General features: G+C 45.9%; 1 protein-coding gene across 1 annotated transcript in view; it reads left to right on the forward strand.

Annotated features, from left to right (window-relative positions):
- LOC119973793 (cadherin-related family member 3-like) overlaps positions 1-15,712 on the forward strand; it is a 71,391-nt gene that overhangs the window by 13,359 nt on the left and 42,320 nt on the right. Inside the window, exons 5-7 of the mRNA XM_038812218.1 lie at positions 6,813-6,955; positions 10,856-11,036; positions 15,329-15,485. Coding sequence (XP_038668146.1) covers positions 6,813-6,955; positions 10,856-11,036; positions 15,329-15,485 — 481 coding nt within the window. The remainder of the gene's footprint in view (positions 1-6,812; positions 6,956-10,855; positions 11,037-15,328; positions 15,486-15,712) is intronic.

Consider the following 15,712-nt stretch of genomic DNA (forward strand, 5'->3'; position numbering starts at 1 on the left):
TCTGAACTCACCCATAATGGGAAGCAAACTCCCCACATCCACTCTTGGTGGTTTGAAGTTCATATATTTGGGTTAAAGTTCTATTTTTTGACTTGAACAGCAAGTTTTCATTTGAACTACTCCAGTTGGTTCGTACTGTAGCTTTGTATTTACTATTTTTACCGTCTGTTTTCAGTATTAGCTTCGCTGTACTTAGTAGCGCTTCACAGATCTCGATAATGAACAATGTGTTTATGGCAACCTTTAACTCTCTGACGTAGTGCTAATCACAATGTGCCAAGACACCCTGCCTTCTTTCATGACAATCCTTTCCATAGGTGGGTTTCCCCTCCTGTATTTTAAAAATCATTCTCACAATATGACATTGCTGAAAAGGTCCAAATTTATTGTCCACCCATGAATGCCCTTCAGAAGACCTTCCTGAGTTACTGTAACCCATGTGGTGAAGGCATTATTCTCACAGGACTCTTAGGTAAGGAGTTCCAGGATATTGGTCCAGCAACATTAAAGGAAAAGCAAAACATGACGAAGGGACATCATGCCTGACAGAATGCATCACCTCAGTACGTTAATATCAATGGACAATTATGAGCCAGTTATTCAACACTGGAAAAGGTGAGACAATAAAGATAGTTGTACAGATAGTAGAATTAAGGGGTGCGATTCAACCACCTGATGTGGCCGGGGGGAGGTGAGTGTACAGAACAAGATTTGCCAGCATAAGTGGCTGGCTGGGTGGCACTTTGAGAGAAGGCGGAACACGTAAGGGCGGGGAAGGCTTGGGGAATTGAGTGTCTCTCACTCCTTCTCCAATTCCTGACAGGTATAACAACGTCTGCTGGAATTGATCCTGCTGTGGCTGCCCTCGCTTTGCCTGCAGCAACCGAGGTGGGCAGATGGAGAGTTGGCAGCAAGGCCAACACAGGCTGGAGGTGGCATCTCACACCCTGAAGACCCGGCTGCCTACCAGGCTGAGGAGGGAGGGGAAGCCAGTGTCGGCCCAAGGTGTACAGGCAGCGTTGGTCACTCAATGAGATGCCGGCCACCATATTTTGCGGAGGACTGCGTCTCAGCTGGGAGATGGTACTGCACCTGGGCAAATCCTCACGTACTTGGCACCCCATGGAGGTGGAGGACACCAGCTCCTGGGGGCCATGAATTTCAATGCAGCTCTGAACCCTTATGCCACTGGGTCATTCCAGAGCGGGGACCTGTGGCAAATGGCAATCTACAGCCCACAGGTGTGCCTGGGGGGCGGGGGGGGCGGGGGAGGGGGGGGGGGAGGGGGGGGGGGGGGTGGCGGGGGTGGCAGGGGGGGGGGGCGCAGTGGAGGGGGGGGCGTGGTTACGGATGCTCTGTATGCCCGGGCATCTAATTATATCACCTTCCAGCTGGACTAAACCCACTAAGATACCAAAGCTGCCGGATTTTCTGCCATTGTTAGGATGCCCCAATAGGGCGATAGATGGCATACATGTCGTCCTGTGGGCACTGGAACATCAGGGAGTGCCTTATATTGACAGGAAGGGGTTCCACTCCCTGACTGTTCAGATTGTGTGCGGCCACTGCCTCTGAATCATGTACATGTGTGCCCACTACCCAGGGAGTGTGCATGACAGATACATCCTAGGGCACCAGGAGATCCCCAGTATCTCTAGGAACCTCCCCAGGATATTGGGGTTGGCTCGTGGGGGACAAAAATAATTTATTAATAATCTTTACTATTGTCACAAATAGGCTTACATTAACACTGTAATGAAATTACTGTGAAAATCCCCTTGTCGCCCCATTCCGGCGCCTGTTCGGGTACACAGGGAGAATTCAGAATGTCCAATATACCAAAGAAGCACGTCTTCGGGAGTTGTGGGAGGAAACCGGACACCGGAAGTAAACCCACGCAGACACTGGGAGAACGTGCAGACTCCGCACAGTGAACTATGCTGGGAATTGAACCTGGGACACTGGTACTGTGAAGCAACAGTGCTAACCGCTGTGCTACCGTGCCACCGAGGTCGTGGCTGATGATGCCTTTATCACACGCATCTCTAATTTCCTGCTTAATGCCATTACTAACATCACCACAACAGTTTGGGAGTTTGTATACAATGCCTACCAATGTTTTTTGCCCCTTGGTGTTTCTCAGCTTGACCTCAACAGATTTCACACAGTCGGAGTCAATATCCTTCCTCACTATTGCGTTAATTTCCTCTTTCACCAACAAAGCAAATCCACCACTTTTTATTTTTTGTCTGTCCTTCCTAAATACTGAATAACCCTGGGAGTTCAGTTCCCATACCTGGTTACCCTGCAGCCATGTCTCCGTAATCCTGATTATATCATACCCGTTTACATTGGCTGTACCAGTGTGCCAACGCCCTCACTGATGGCCCTCAGTGACTGGAACAGGCTCTGCAGTGCCTCCGCAATGTCCACCTGCATCTGGAACATGTCCCTCAGTGACTGGGACATGATGTCGAGGTCCTCAGCCGTGGTTGTCATAGACTGAGCTATGTCTTGGACACCATCACCCAAGATGCGGACATCGTGCTCCAGGTTTTCCACTGCGGTCGCCACCCTAGCAGTGTTCGCCTGGGTGCACACATTGTCAGCACCATCTCCTGAACCTGCAGCCTTTAGGACTCCTCTAATTGGCTTTTCAGTCACTGGAGTTTCAGTACTTTTGCCGGAATATTGTCAGTGCCCATAGCCTTTGCAGTATCTAGTGCCTTCAACCGTTTCTTGATGTCACATGGGGTGAATCGAATTGGCCAAGACTGGCATCTGTGATAGAATTCCTATAGTGCAGAAGGAGGCTGTTCAGCCCATCAGGTTTGCACCGACCCTCTGAAAAAGCACCAACCCAGGCCCACTCCCCACCCTATCCCCGTAACCTCAGTTAACTTGCACATCTTTGGATACTAAGGGTCAAGTTAGCACGGCCAATCCACCTAACCTGCACTTCTTTGGACTGTGGGAGGAAACTGGAGCATCCGGAGGAAACCCACTCAGGATAGAAGCTGCAAACTTCACACAGACAGTCACCTAAGGCTGGAATTGAACCTGGGTCCATGGCGCTTTGCGGCAGCAGTACTAGCCTCTGTGCCCTTTGATGCTGGGGATGTCAGGAGGAGACTGAGATGGATCACCACTCGGCACTTCTGGCTGAAGATTATTGTGAATGCTTCCGCCTTGTCTTTTGCATAGATGTGCTGGGCTCCTCCATCATTGAGGATGGGGATATTTGAAGAGCCTCCTCCTCCAATGAATTGTTTAATTATCGACCACCATTCATTCCTGGACATGATTGAACTGTAGATCTTAGATCTGCTGACTGTGGAATCTCTTAGTTCTGTCCATCACTTGCTGCATATGTTGTTTGGTATGCAAGTAGCCTTGTGTTGTAGCTTCACCAGGTTGATATCTCTTTTTTTAGGTATGCCTAGTGCTGTTCCTGGCATGCCCTCTAGCACTCTTCATTGAACTAGAGTTGATCTCCTGGTTTGGTGGTAATGGTAGATTGTGGGACACGCCGGGCCTTGAGGTTACGGATTGTGGTTGAGTATAATTCTGCTGATGTTGATGGCCCACTGCGCCTCAGTCTTGAGTTGCTAGATCTGTTCTGAATCTATCCCATTTAGCACGATGGTAGTGCCACACAACATGATGGATAATCTTCTCATTGTAAAGACGGGACTTCATCTCCACAAGGACTGTGCGATGGTCACTCCCATCGATACTGTCATGGACAGATGCATCTGCAGCAGGCAGGTTGGGATGCTGGCATGCTTTTCCCTCTTGTTTGTTCCCTTACCTCCTATCGCAGACCCAGCCTAGCAGTTATGTTGTTTAGGACTTGGCCAGTTCAGTCAGCAGTGGTGCTGCTGAACCACTGTTGGTGATGGACATTGAAGTCCCCCACCCAGAGTATATTCTGTGTCCTTACCGCCCTCAGTGTTTCCTCCAAGTGTTGTTCAATAGGGAGGAGGAATGCTTCATCAGCTGAGGGGAGGCGGTATGTGATAATCAGCAGGAGGTTTCCTTGCCCATGTTTGGTCTGAAGCCATGAGACTTCATGGGGTCCGGAGTCAATGTTGAGGACTCCCAGGGAATTCCCTCCCTATTGTGCCGCCACTTCTGCTGTGGGACAGGACATACACATTGCATACCCAAAGATGGTGACAATGGTGTCTTGGACATTATCTGCAAGGTATGATTTGGTCATTATGACTATATCAGGCTGTTGCTTGGCTAGTCTGTGAGACAGCTCTCCCAATTTTCCCAGTCCCTAGGTCGATGATTGGGGGTCCGTCCGGTTTCTTTCTTTTTTATTGACTTTGAAGTGATTCGATGCAGCTGAGTGGCTTTGTCGGCCATTTAAGAGTCAACCACATTGCTGTGGATCTGGAGTCACATGTAGGCCAGGCCAGGTGAGGACTGCAGATTTCCTTCCCTAAAGGGCATTATTGAACCAGCCAGCCAGGCTTTTTATTATGACAACAGATTTTTGGTCATCATTAGACGTTTAATTCCAGATATTTACTGGATTCAATTTCCACCATCTGCCGTGGCAGGATTCGAATCCGGGTCCCCAAAGTATTACCCTTGGTCTCTGGATCACTAGCCCCATGACAATACTACTACGCCATCATTCTTATACCACCAGCTAATGGGACGTTTTCCTTGACCATAGACTATAAGATAATGGAATAGAATTAGGCCATTCGGCATATCAAGTCCGCTCCACCATTCGATCATGGCTCTTAAGTTTCTCAACCCCATTCTCCTGCATCTCCTCTGACCCCCCGATCCCCTTATTAATCAATAACCTATCTATCTCAAAGACACTCAGTGATTTGGCCTCCACAGCTTTCTGCGGCAAAGAGTTCCACAGATTCACCACTCTCTGGCTGAAGAAATTCCTCCTCATCTCTGTTTTAAAGGAACATCCCTTCAGACTGAGGCTGTGCCCTCGGGTTCTGGTCTCTCCTACTCGTGTAAACATCTTCTCCACGTCCACTCTATCTGGGCCTCCCAATATTTTTTTTAAGTTTCAATGGCCTTAGCCAACGCTGTCACAATCTTGTACATATGTATCTTGTACACAAATCTCCCCTCAATCTCCTTTGCTCTAAGAAGAACAGCCCCAACTTCTCCAACCTAACCTTGTAGCTGAAATCCCTCAACCTTAGCACCATTCCGGTAAGTCTCCTCTGAACCCTCTCAAGGACCCTTCACATTTTTTCTAAACGGTGGTGACCAAAACTGGACACAGTTCTCCAGTCATAATCCAGTCACAGCATTATAAAGGTCCAGCACAATTTCCTTACTTTCATACTCAGTGGGCGGGATTTTCTGTGCACCCCCATGGCGTGTTTTGCGACGGTGGAGGCAACCCGCCATTGGCCGGAGGTGGGATTGGGGCAGTCGATGGGTTTTTCTGTTCTTCGCACCCTCTTCCACCAGAGATCTGTGGTGGGCGGGGGAGTCGGCATTGGTGGGACTGGAAGATTCCACTGGCATGGATAGAAATTTCGGCCAATGTGTCTATTTATGAGGCCCATATTTTTTTCGAACAATTCTCTCAATATGGGCTAGACTGGGGAGTAACTCCCAAAGGCCCAAAACAATGACTAAGGGCGCTCCAGATTCGGGACACAATATGGCTGGTAAATATTGTGAGAGGCCTCTCACGAGATTCACCCGGCTCGTGACGCCTCACAAGATCTAACGGGAACGGGGTCGCGATATGGATCCCACAACAAATGGCGGAATCCAGAGTTGTATATTCAAGTGAGTAGTTAGCCTCACTTGAATATGTCTATGCCGGATCTACCTAGCACCTGGCATTGAATCCCCTCGCCTTGGATATCCCGGATGGGCACCATTCTGCATTGGCCCCCACAAATGTAGACCAGGCAAAATTACACTTGTGTGCTTCCCAGGTGATTGGAAGCTCACAGGTGGTGACTTCCGGGCTTGGTGGTACCATGTCACTGTTGATGCAACTCGGTGCCACCCTGACACTGCCAGAGTGTAAGGCTGACAGTTCCATGGTGCCCAGGTGCCATCTTGCCCGTGCCAAGGATTGGACCCAGGGGTGCCCTGACTGTATGAAGTGGGATGGGGGGGGGGGGGCGGCGGCTCAAGCACCCCCAATCAGTAGATTGGGGTGCAGGGAGGGATTGCTTTGGGGGCTGAGATATCGAGGGAACCGATCCCTTTCTACACTGGCAAGTTCCTCAGTGCAGGAAATGAAGGTCAGTGCAGCTTCGGCGGGGCCTTCCTAACCAAGGCCTAAAAAGCCAGAGTGCCATTTAATAGCAGGGTCCTTCTTGGTGCTGAAAGCACCAGGAAACACCTCACTAAATGCACACACAGCCGGGGCTGGATTCTCCTCAGCCCCACGGCGTAATTGTGGCTGGCACCGGGGCGGAGAATCCATTTTGACACCGTAATCGGGCCTGGCGCCGGTCCGACGATTCTACGGGCACCGAAAATCGGCATCACCATGGAATAGACCACGTGGCTGGGGGCCCATTGCCAGAGGCCCGTCCAGCAAAACTCTGCTCCCGACCGGCTGAGTTCCCGACGGCGTGGAACTAACCACCTATTGCCGGTCGGGATGCTGGCGCGGCGGCTGCGGACTCTATCCACGGCCGCCCTGGTCGGAGGCGGGTAAATTGACATTTCACAATGTTTTGGTTAAATCACCCCCATATTTGTAACGATGAAAAAGCTAATAATTAAATTATCAAGTGTACTTTATCAGGATTCGATAGTTGACAATTTATTGACCAATTTTGTGTTTTTAGAAATGCTCCTGCTGTTATTAATGTAAATGATAACCAGGCTGCAGGGACTGTTATTGCAAAGTTCACAGCGACTGACCGCGATTTAGATGACCAAGTTTTTTATGAATTTGCCAGCAACCACAAAGGTTTCACCCTTGATGAAGGTGGGTTTCATATTTTATACTTTTAGATGCGTGATCTGGATATTTGTTATTTTATAATATGTAAAACAAAATGTTTTGACTTGTTTGCAATGACTGAGTTTTATATCACTGTTGCTTTTTCCCACAAGATGCCAAGTGTGGATGTCCACTATCCTGCGAACACACTATATGGTGCCCTTTTAAACGGGCTTCAGCAACATTCTGTAGCAGAGAAATATGGGGATCTCCCGATCTCCCAGCAGGAGATTGACAGATTCCCTGAAAAGATGGCTTATAAGCAGCCATATGTTTGTTATTTGCATGGTTTCTCCACAGGTTCTGCTCTCCTTCCACCAAAGTTAGGGCAGTAGCTCTGGGGAACTAACATGGAATCTTCTTGGCAAAGAATTTACCATTTCAACCTCGTCTTTGATTGTTTTTGTGATTATCGTGACCTTTTGAACCCTCTTCAACGTTTCAATACCAATAGAATCAATCTCCTGCCATTAATATCATCGTAACCTTTGATAATCTGGAAGATCTGCATTCGGTCACCTTATCAGTTCTGGTGAAAAAAAACATTTTCTTCTCCAGCACCTCCTGTGACTCATTATCTCTGGTAATATCATACTGAATCTACGCTGCACTTTTTCTGTATCTGGGACCCTACTAAACGCTCTTTCAAAATTGATATGAGCCACATCTATGACTACATTTATTTATTCTTTCTGTTATTTCGTCAGGGGATTCGACAAGATAGATTAAATTCTGACTTTTAGAAATATGTGTTGATTCATCCTGATTCATGTTTCTGCGATTGTTCAATAGTTTTATGCCATATTCTAGACTCCTGTACTTAACCACCAATTGAAGTAAGACCAGCCAGCTCACAATGTCATGGTTTCTCCCTCTTGTTAAAGAGGCAATCACACGGGCTGTCCCAGACTTCTTCCTTTACCCAGAATTGCAGAAGTTCAAAGGTCTTTGCCTTTCTTCTCCTTCTTTCTGCAGACTCTTCGGAGGTAATATTGAATAACCCCTTTGATACCATTCTTCGTTTAAATAATCTCCAAAACTGTTATACACCTCCCTCTAGTGTCTATAATTTTAACAATCTGTTCTGTGAAAACTGAAGCAAAGATCTTGCTCTTCCTTCTAACTCCATGACAAGCTTGTCGCCTTTCTGATTAAAGACCAACCATTATCCTGATTATTCTTTCCTTGATCTTCTTGGCAACTAATTAATTTGCTACTGAGAAAAGATTTTAATTCCCCGTTGACATTTTTGGTTTGTTTTCCTCATGCCTTTGGCTAATGGGCAGGAAACAGCGATTGGGGAGAAAGGGTTATTTTTCAGATTAGCATCCTGTAACCAATCGCGTTCCAGAGGGATCAGGGTTGGGGCTGCAACTGTTTACGATATGTATTAAAGATTTGGAGGAAGAAATTGAATGTACTGTCGCCAAATTTGCAGACAACACAAAGATAGGTGCAAAGGTGGGCAAAAAGAGGCAAATGGCGTATAATGTAGAAAAATGCAAAGTTGTTCATTTTGGAAGGGAGAACAAAAGAGTATTATTTAAATGGAGAGAACCTGCAGAATGCTGCAACATAAAGGGACTTGGGGGTACTTGTGCAAGAACACACAGGTGCAACAGATAGTCAGGAAGGCTAACGGAATTATTTCAAGGGGGCTGAAGTATAAGAGTAAGGAAGTCTTGCGGCAAATGTACAAGGTATATATGAGACCACATCTGGAGTAGTGTGAGCAGTTTTAGAACATAGAACATTACAGCGCAGTACAGACCCTTCGGCCCTCGATGTTGCGCCGACCTGTGAAACCACTCTCAAGCCCATCTACACTATTCCCTTATCATCCATACGTCTATCCAATGACCATTTGAATGCGTTTAGTGTTGGGGAGTCCACTACTGTTGCAGGCAGGGCATTCCACGCCCTTACTACTCTCTGAGTAAAGAACCAACCTCTGACATCTGTCCTATATCTATCTCCCCTCAATTTAAAGCTATGTCTCTTCGCACTAGACATCACCATCCAAGAAAAAAGGGTCTCACTGTCCACCCTATCTAATCCTCTGATCATCTTGTATGCCTCAATTAAGTCACCTCTTAACCTTTTTCTCGCTAACGAAAACAGCCTCAAGTCCCTTAGCCTTCCCTCATAAGATCTTCCCTCCATACCAGGCAATATTCTGGTAAATCTCCTCTGCACCCTTTCCAATGCTTCCACATCCTTCCTATAATGTGGCGACCAGAATTGCACGCAATGCTCCAAATGCGGCCGCACCAGAATTTTGTACAGCTGCAACATGACCTCATGGCTCCGAAACTCAATCCCTCTACCAATAAAAGCTAACACACCAAAAGCTAACACGCCTTCTCAACAACCCTCTCAACCTGGGTGTCAACTTTCAGCGATCTATGTACATGGACACCGAGATCTCTCTGCTCATCCACACTACCAAGAATCTTACCATTAGCCCAGTACTCTGCCTTCCTGTTATTCCTTCCAAAATGAATCACCTCGCACTTTTCTGCATTAAACTCCATTTGCCACCTCTCAGCCCAGCTCTGCAGCTTATCTATGACCCTCTGTAACTTGTAACATCTTTCCGCACTGTCCACAACTCAACCGACTTTAGTGTCATCTGCAAATTTACTCACCCATCCTTCTACGCCCTCCTCCAGGTCATTTATAAAAATGACAAACAGCAGTGGCCCCAAAACAGATCCTTGTGGTACACCACTAGTAACTGGACTCCAGTCTGAACATTTCCCATCAACCACCACCCTTTGTCTTCTTCCAGTTGGCCAATTTCTGATCCAAACTGCTAAATCACCCTGAATCCCATGCCTCCGTATTTTCTGCAATAGCCTACCATGGGGAACCTTATCAAATGCTTTACTGAAATCCATATACAGCACATCAACTGCTTTACCCTCATCCACCTGTTTTGGTCCCTTATTTAAGGAAAGATACTATTTCATTGGAGGAAGCTCAGAGAAGGTTCAGTAGGATGATTTCTGATATGGATGGATTGTCTTTTGAGCAAAGCTTAAACATGTTGAAGCTCTACTCATTGGAATTTAGAAGAATGAGAGGTGACCTCAATGACATACATAGAATTATTAAGGGGCTTGACAGGATAAATGATAAGAGGATGTTTCCCCTTATGGGAGAGTCTAGAACCAGATGGTATAGTCTCAGAGTAAAGGGGTGCCAATTTAAAACTCAGAAGAGGAGGAATTTCTTCTCTCAGAGGGAAATTAGTCTTTGCCATAGAGAGCTGTAGGGGCAGAATCCTTGTGTATATTTGAGGCTGAGATAGATTCTTAATCAGTAAGGGGGTTATAGGGAAAGGGCAGGAAAGTGGACATGAGGAATGACAGATCAGGCATGATCCCACTAATTGGTGGAGCAGGCTTGATTGGCCAAATGGTTTACTCCTCTTCCTATTTCTTATGGTTTGATGATCTTTTTAATTATCCTATTATCAAGTATCCTGTATTATTGCGTCTGTGGTAGCTGTCTTTATTATTTTAAATGCCTCTGCCTAGTTTTAGATTTGTTCTAACACATTATGGAATCCAAACCAAAGTTTATTTCTTTTCAGAAGGTATTTATTTTGTAATCTTTCTATTTCCCATTTGAACATTCCCCATTGCTAACCTGCTGTATTTTGTTAAAAAAATACTTCTTATTAAATCTCAGCAAGGTCTCTTTTCGTCTTATGAAAACCTCTTCTGTTTTCCTGTCAATTACGCTTCTTTTTGACTTTTTCTATTCTTGTACTGAATTTTATTATATAATGGTCACTATTTCCAACCCCTCTCCTGCACTTATTGAATTATCAATGTAAAACAATTTAAATGGTTTGTTTTGCTATCTTGGCTTTCACAGAAACCGGTGAACTCAAACTGGCATATCCTGCAGATTATGAAGACACCAAGTTCCCACATACACAGATATTGGAAATAAGAGTTTATGACACAGGGAGGGTCCATTCTGTCACAACAGCAGTTACCATTAATATAATTGATATTAATGACAATGCTCCGCAGTGCCGTCCAACCCTTTACAAGTGAGTTTAATGTCAATGTGTACAATGAGTACAGTGTGAAAAGTATGATTTTATATTAGACTATTGTGCTAAAACAGAGAACATAATACTCCTTTAATTCAATCAGTGTGGCATTGCGACTTTGCAGTCACTTCTAAACTAGACGTAAAGATCCATCAGCACATTGCATCCATCTCTAAATATCCAGAATGTAGAATGAAAATATTAGCTAAGTGGAAATTCGCTTCCTTTAGGTTAAGGAATTCCAAATAAATTGAGAACCAAGGTATCAAGAAGAAATTAAAAATACTCTAACCTCCATTTCCACTTAACTCCAACATACTACACCAACATACTAAACCACCGGTGGGATTCTCCGTTCTACCGGCAACGCACCCACACAAGTCTTGGGGCTATAGTGTTTTGTTGCTCATAGCGTCGACTTGGCTTGACAAGTACAGATTGTTGGTGATGTGCACACCTCGGAATTTGAAGCTGTCAACCATCTCCACCTCAGCACCATGGATGTAGACAGCGGTGTGTACGACACTTTGCTTCCTGAAGTCGATGACCCGCTCCTTCATTTTGCTGATGTTGAGGGAGAGAGATTGTTGTCGTTGCACCACTCCACTAGGTTCTCTACCTCCCTCCTGTGCTCTGTCTCATCATTGTTTGAGATCTGACCCACTACTGTTTGTAGTGATCTCTGTATGTGCATGTACATAAGGGGTTAATGTGTAATCAGTAGCACCAGATGATCACTAGAGGGCTGGACCAACAGGGGTATAAATTCAACCACATTGTGTGTATCCCTCTTTTGGATGTGCTGTGACCAGGACAGGTGTATCAAATTATCTCAGATGGTTAGGGTAGTTACGCATAGTTACTGTAGTTAAATCTTGTTAACCTTATCACTAGTATCAATGTTAAAGTAAAGAACTCACGCAACTATTGTTATAGTTACTCAATAAATCTTTTGTTACTACTGGACGAGTTTGAATCTTCTTCATCGAGATTCAGAAGGCCTCACCAGTAACCAAGGTTTGAGTAACACATATTACACTCCGTAGTATATCAAAACACACAGCGAAGTGTAATGAAAGATAATGCAGGAGCGTAATAAAAGACTGTTGTCATCAGCAAACTTGTAGATGGAGTTGGAGCTGAATTTTGCCACATCGTCGTGGGTATAGGAAGTATAGTAGGGGGAAAAATACGCAGCCTTGCGGGTCCCTGATATTGAGAATTATTGTGGAGGAGGTGTCATTATTCATTCTTACCGATTGTAGTCTATGGGTCAGAAAGCCAAGGATCCAGCTGCAGAGGGAGGAGCCAAGTCCTAGGTTTGGGAGTTTTGATTTGAGCTTGCTGGGATTATGGTGTTGAAGGTGGTGTTGTAGTCAGTGAATAGGAATCTGATGTAGGAGTCCCTTTTGTCTCGATACTCCAAGTATTTGGCCTTCCCTTCAATCGCTCTTCCTTTTAATTAAGGTTCGGTTCTTCTTCCAATATCATGTGTCTGAAGGGTTTCTGCTGATAGAATCCCTGGCCACAGAGCAAACCTGGAACAATTGAGAAAAGCCCTTATTGAAATATATTCAGGAAAATAACAAGTATTGAATCTATGCTATTCATTTTGAATAATAAGTGCAATGTTATAATACTGTAACCACTATGACACAGATTAAATAGAGTAGCGGGTACATTGTGCAGAAATTCAGAGAGCTACTTTATATCAAAATTGATATTTAAATAAAATCTAGACAGCTATCTCCCATTGTCATATTTATAAGTGTGTTCTTTGCCCTTCAGAACCATATATCAACATATATATCAAGGGAGACAGTGGTGGAGCGGTAATGTCATTGGACTGGTTATCCAGAGGTCCAGGCTAATTCTCTGGGAACAAGAGTTCAAATCCCACCATGACAGCTCATGGAATTTAAATTTAATGAACTAATTAATCTGGCATTGAAAGAGTAATGGTGACACGAAAATTCGCATTTAAAACCCAATTATTTCACAATTGTCCGAGGCTGGATTCCCACCGCATCCGTTTTCTGGCGCGGCACCCCTGGCCGGCAGCAGGATTCTCCGTCCCGCCAGCCGGCCAATGGGGCTTCCCATTGTGGGTAGCCCCACACCGTCGGGAAATCCCCGGGCGTGGGTTCGCTGCCGGGGCAATGGAGAATCCCGACAGTGGAGAATCTAGCTGCCTTTATGGAAGGAAATCTGACTTATGTGCAACACCAGAACCTGGTGTATACTCCCTATACACCAGAACGTTGTCTTCAGAAATGGCTGAGCAAACCACTCAGTTGTATAAAACTACAACATAAAAGTCAGTACCTATATCAAATGGACATTTTAAAAGTCTGCCCCGATCTTTCGAACCCACTCCGTCAGAGCCCCCACCGCAGCCAATGGACACCCCCTCCACACACACCCACCTCCTCCCTTTACCTCACCTCTGATAGGCAACCCACAACTCCGGTCCCGACCCCTGGCATGGGCAACCTCGCACCCGAGAACCTTAGCACTGCCAGCTTGGTATCCCAGCAGTGCCCTTGCCAGCCAGTCAGTGCCACCTGGGTACACTAGCAGTGCCGGTGTGGCTCTACCTGGGTTCCCAGGTAACAGTGCTAAGGTGCCAGACTAGAAGTGCCAAGGTTCCCAGGTTCCAGAGGGAATGCCAAGGTGCCACCCTGCCCCCCCCCCCCCCCCCCCCCCCCCCCCCCCCAACCACCCTGAAATCTCCAATGGCCTGGGAAACCCCCCCCGGTACCATTACGACTGGTCCATGTTTGTGTGGACAACGATGCTCTGGGGAGGTCTCCCAGGCACGGCCTAATGGCTCATTTAAATATGTGTGCCTGAATCACACACAGAGCGAGATCTAGATTGCGATGCCTCAGGCGATTCCGTTAAATTTCGCGAGTGGTTTCGAGCATCGAAAACCTCAAAAGAGATGCCTGTCGTGAGATTCAACAGCTTTGTCCCGATGGCTGGCAACATATCTTTGCAATATCGGCTCCAGCCAGTTCCCGCCGCAGATTTCCAGCCACAGAACTGCCTCACAATTTGCCGGCAGTGGAATCTTCCTGTCCTACCAAAAGTCAATGGCCACCATCGTTGCTCACCGGTTGCGCCTCAGGGAAACCCATCACGGGGAGTCACCTTCGGCCACACTGGAAGATCCTGCCAGCGGACAGGGCTGGAAAATTCAGCCCATGCCTCTTTCTGAAAGGCATTCCAAAGGCTAATTTAAATGGAATGGGTCATTCAATTTACAAAAATCTTGGCTGTTCCAAAACTCTCCAAGTGTGGAAGTTGCAACACGGGGTGTGTATCAGGCTAAATCCCTAGCTTTTACGGAAGAAGCATTTTGGACTCGTCAGAGGTGTCATGGTTGAGACAGCCATGCTGTTTCCTGCTCCTTTTAAAAATAATCGCAGAAGCTCATTCTGTTTTTTTTATAAATTTAGCGTACCCAATTATTTTTTTCAATTAAGGGGCAATTTAGTGTAGCCAATCCACCTACCCTGCACATCTTTGGGTTGTGGGGGCGAAACCCACGCAGACACGGGGAGAATGTGCAAACTCCTCACGGACAATGACCCAGGGCCGGGATTCGAACCCGGGTCCTCAGCGCCGTAGGCAGCAATGCTAACCACTGTGCCACCGTGCCGCCCGCAGAAGCTCATTCTGATCGGAAACACCATGACTGATACCATCAAAAGCATCATCTAAACCAGCTGCAAGATTACCATGCAGTCTAGATAATATGATGTACCTTGAAAGTCAGAGGGGAACTTTTCCCCAGCCTGTTCCACCTTCAAATTCACTTGAGAGCCAAACTCCTGGCAATTCAACGCCAAGAAGCCGTGCAGCTTACTGTGAATCCTCTCCTTTTCCAAAATCTCCACTCCAGCTGAAGTATCAATTCATTCAAGAAGCCACAGGCATGTTATGAAAGAGACTTGCATCATCCAAATTATAATTGTATCTTTTTCCTTCATCTATATCTAATTTTTGTCTGTGTGTGTATGTGTGTGTGTGATAATGTGCGTGAGACACAGAGTTGAAAAGCTCGGAGGCAAGTGGGTGATCATAAATAGTTATGTTTATTTTTATCTTCACAAAGGCTTGCTGCTGGAAATCACTGAAATTGGGACAATTCACGCTGAGGAGAAGAAACCAAACTTGACCTCACTCATCAAAATATTTTGATCACAGTTGGCAATAAAATACAAAAGCTCTGCAACAGTTTCTACTTTGAAAAATAATGACACTATGTTTTTCTATCTTTTCAGCGTTGTGCTTGCTGAAACAAATCCAGCTGGCTCCATTGTTGCTTCCCTTAACTGCTGGGATGATGATTTAACAACACCAAACAATCTTCTCACCTACACAATGGCTCTGGATACTTTTTCTAAAGATAGATTTGTCAATCAGAAGGATGAAATATTAGTAAGTATGCAGTCGTAGCTGAAGACCTGGAATGGTCAGGAATGAGTTACGATGCGGTTCCCTGCCATTTTCACAGAATGACTAAAGAGTAAACCTGCAGAAACTGTCTTCAGAGGGCAGTCTCTTACCACTGGGGCTCCATAGTGGTTGTGGTGTAACTCCTGTCCACAATCGGTTAACATCAATGTTTAAACCATGGCTCAGCACAGTTCTATGCAACATTTACA

The sequence above is a fragment of the Scyliorhinus canicula genome, chromosome 11, assembly GCF_902713615.1.
Source record: "Scyliorhinus canicula chromosome 11, sScyCan1.1, whole genome shotgun sequence".
NCBI lineage: Eukaryota > Metazoa > Chordata > Chondrichthyes > Carcharhiniformes > Scyliorhinidae > Scyliorhinus > Scyliorhinus canicula.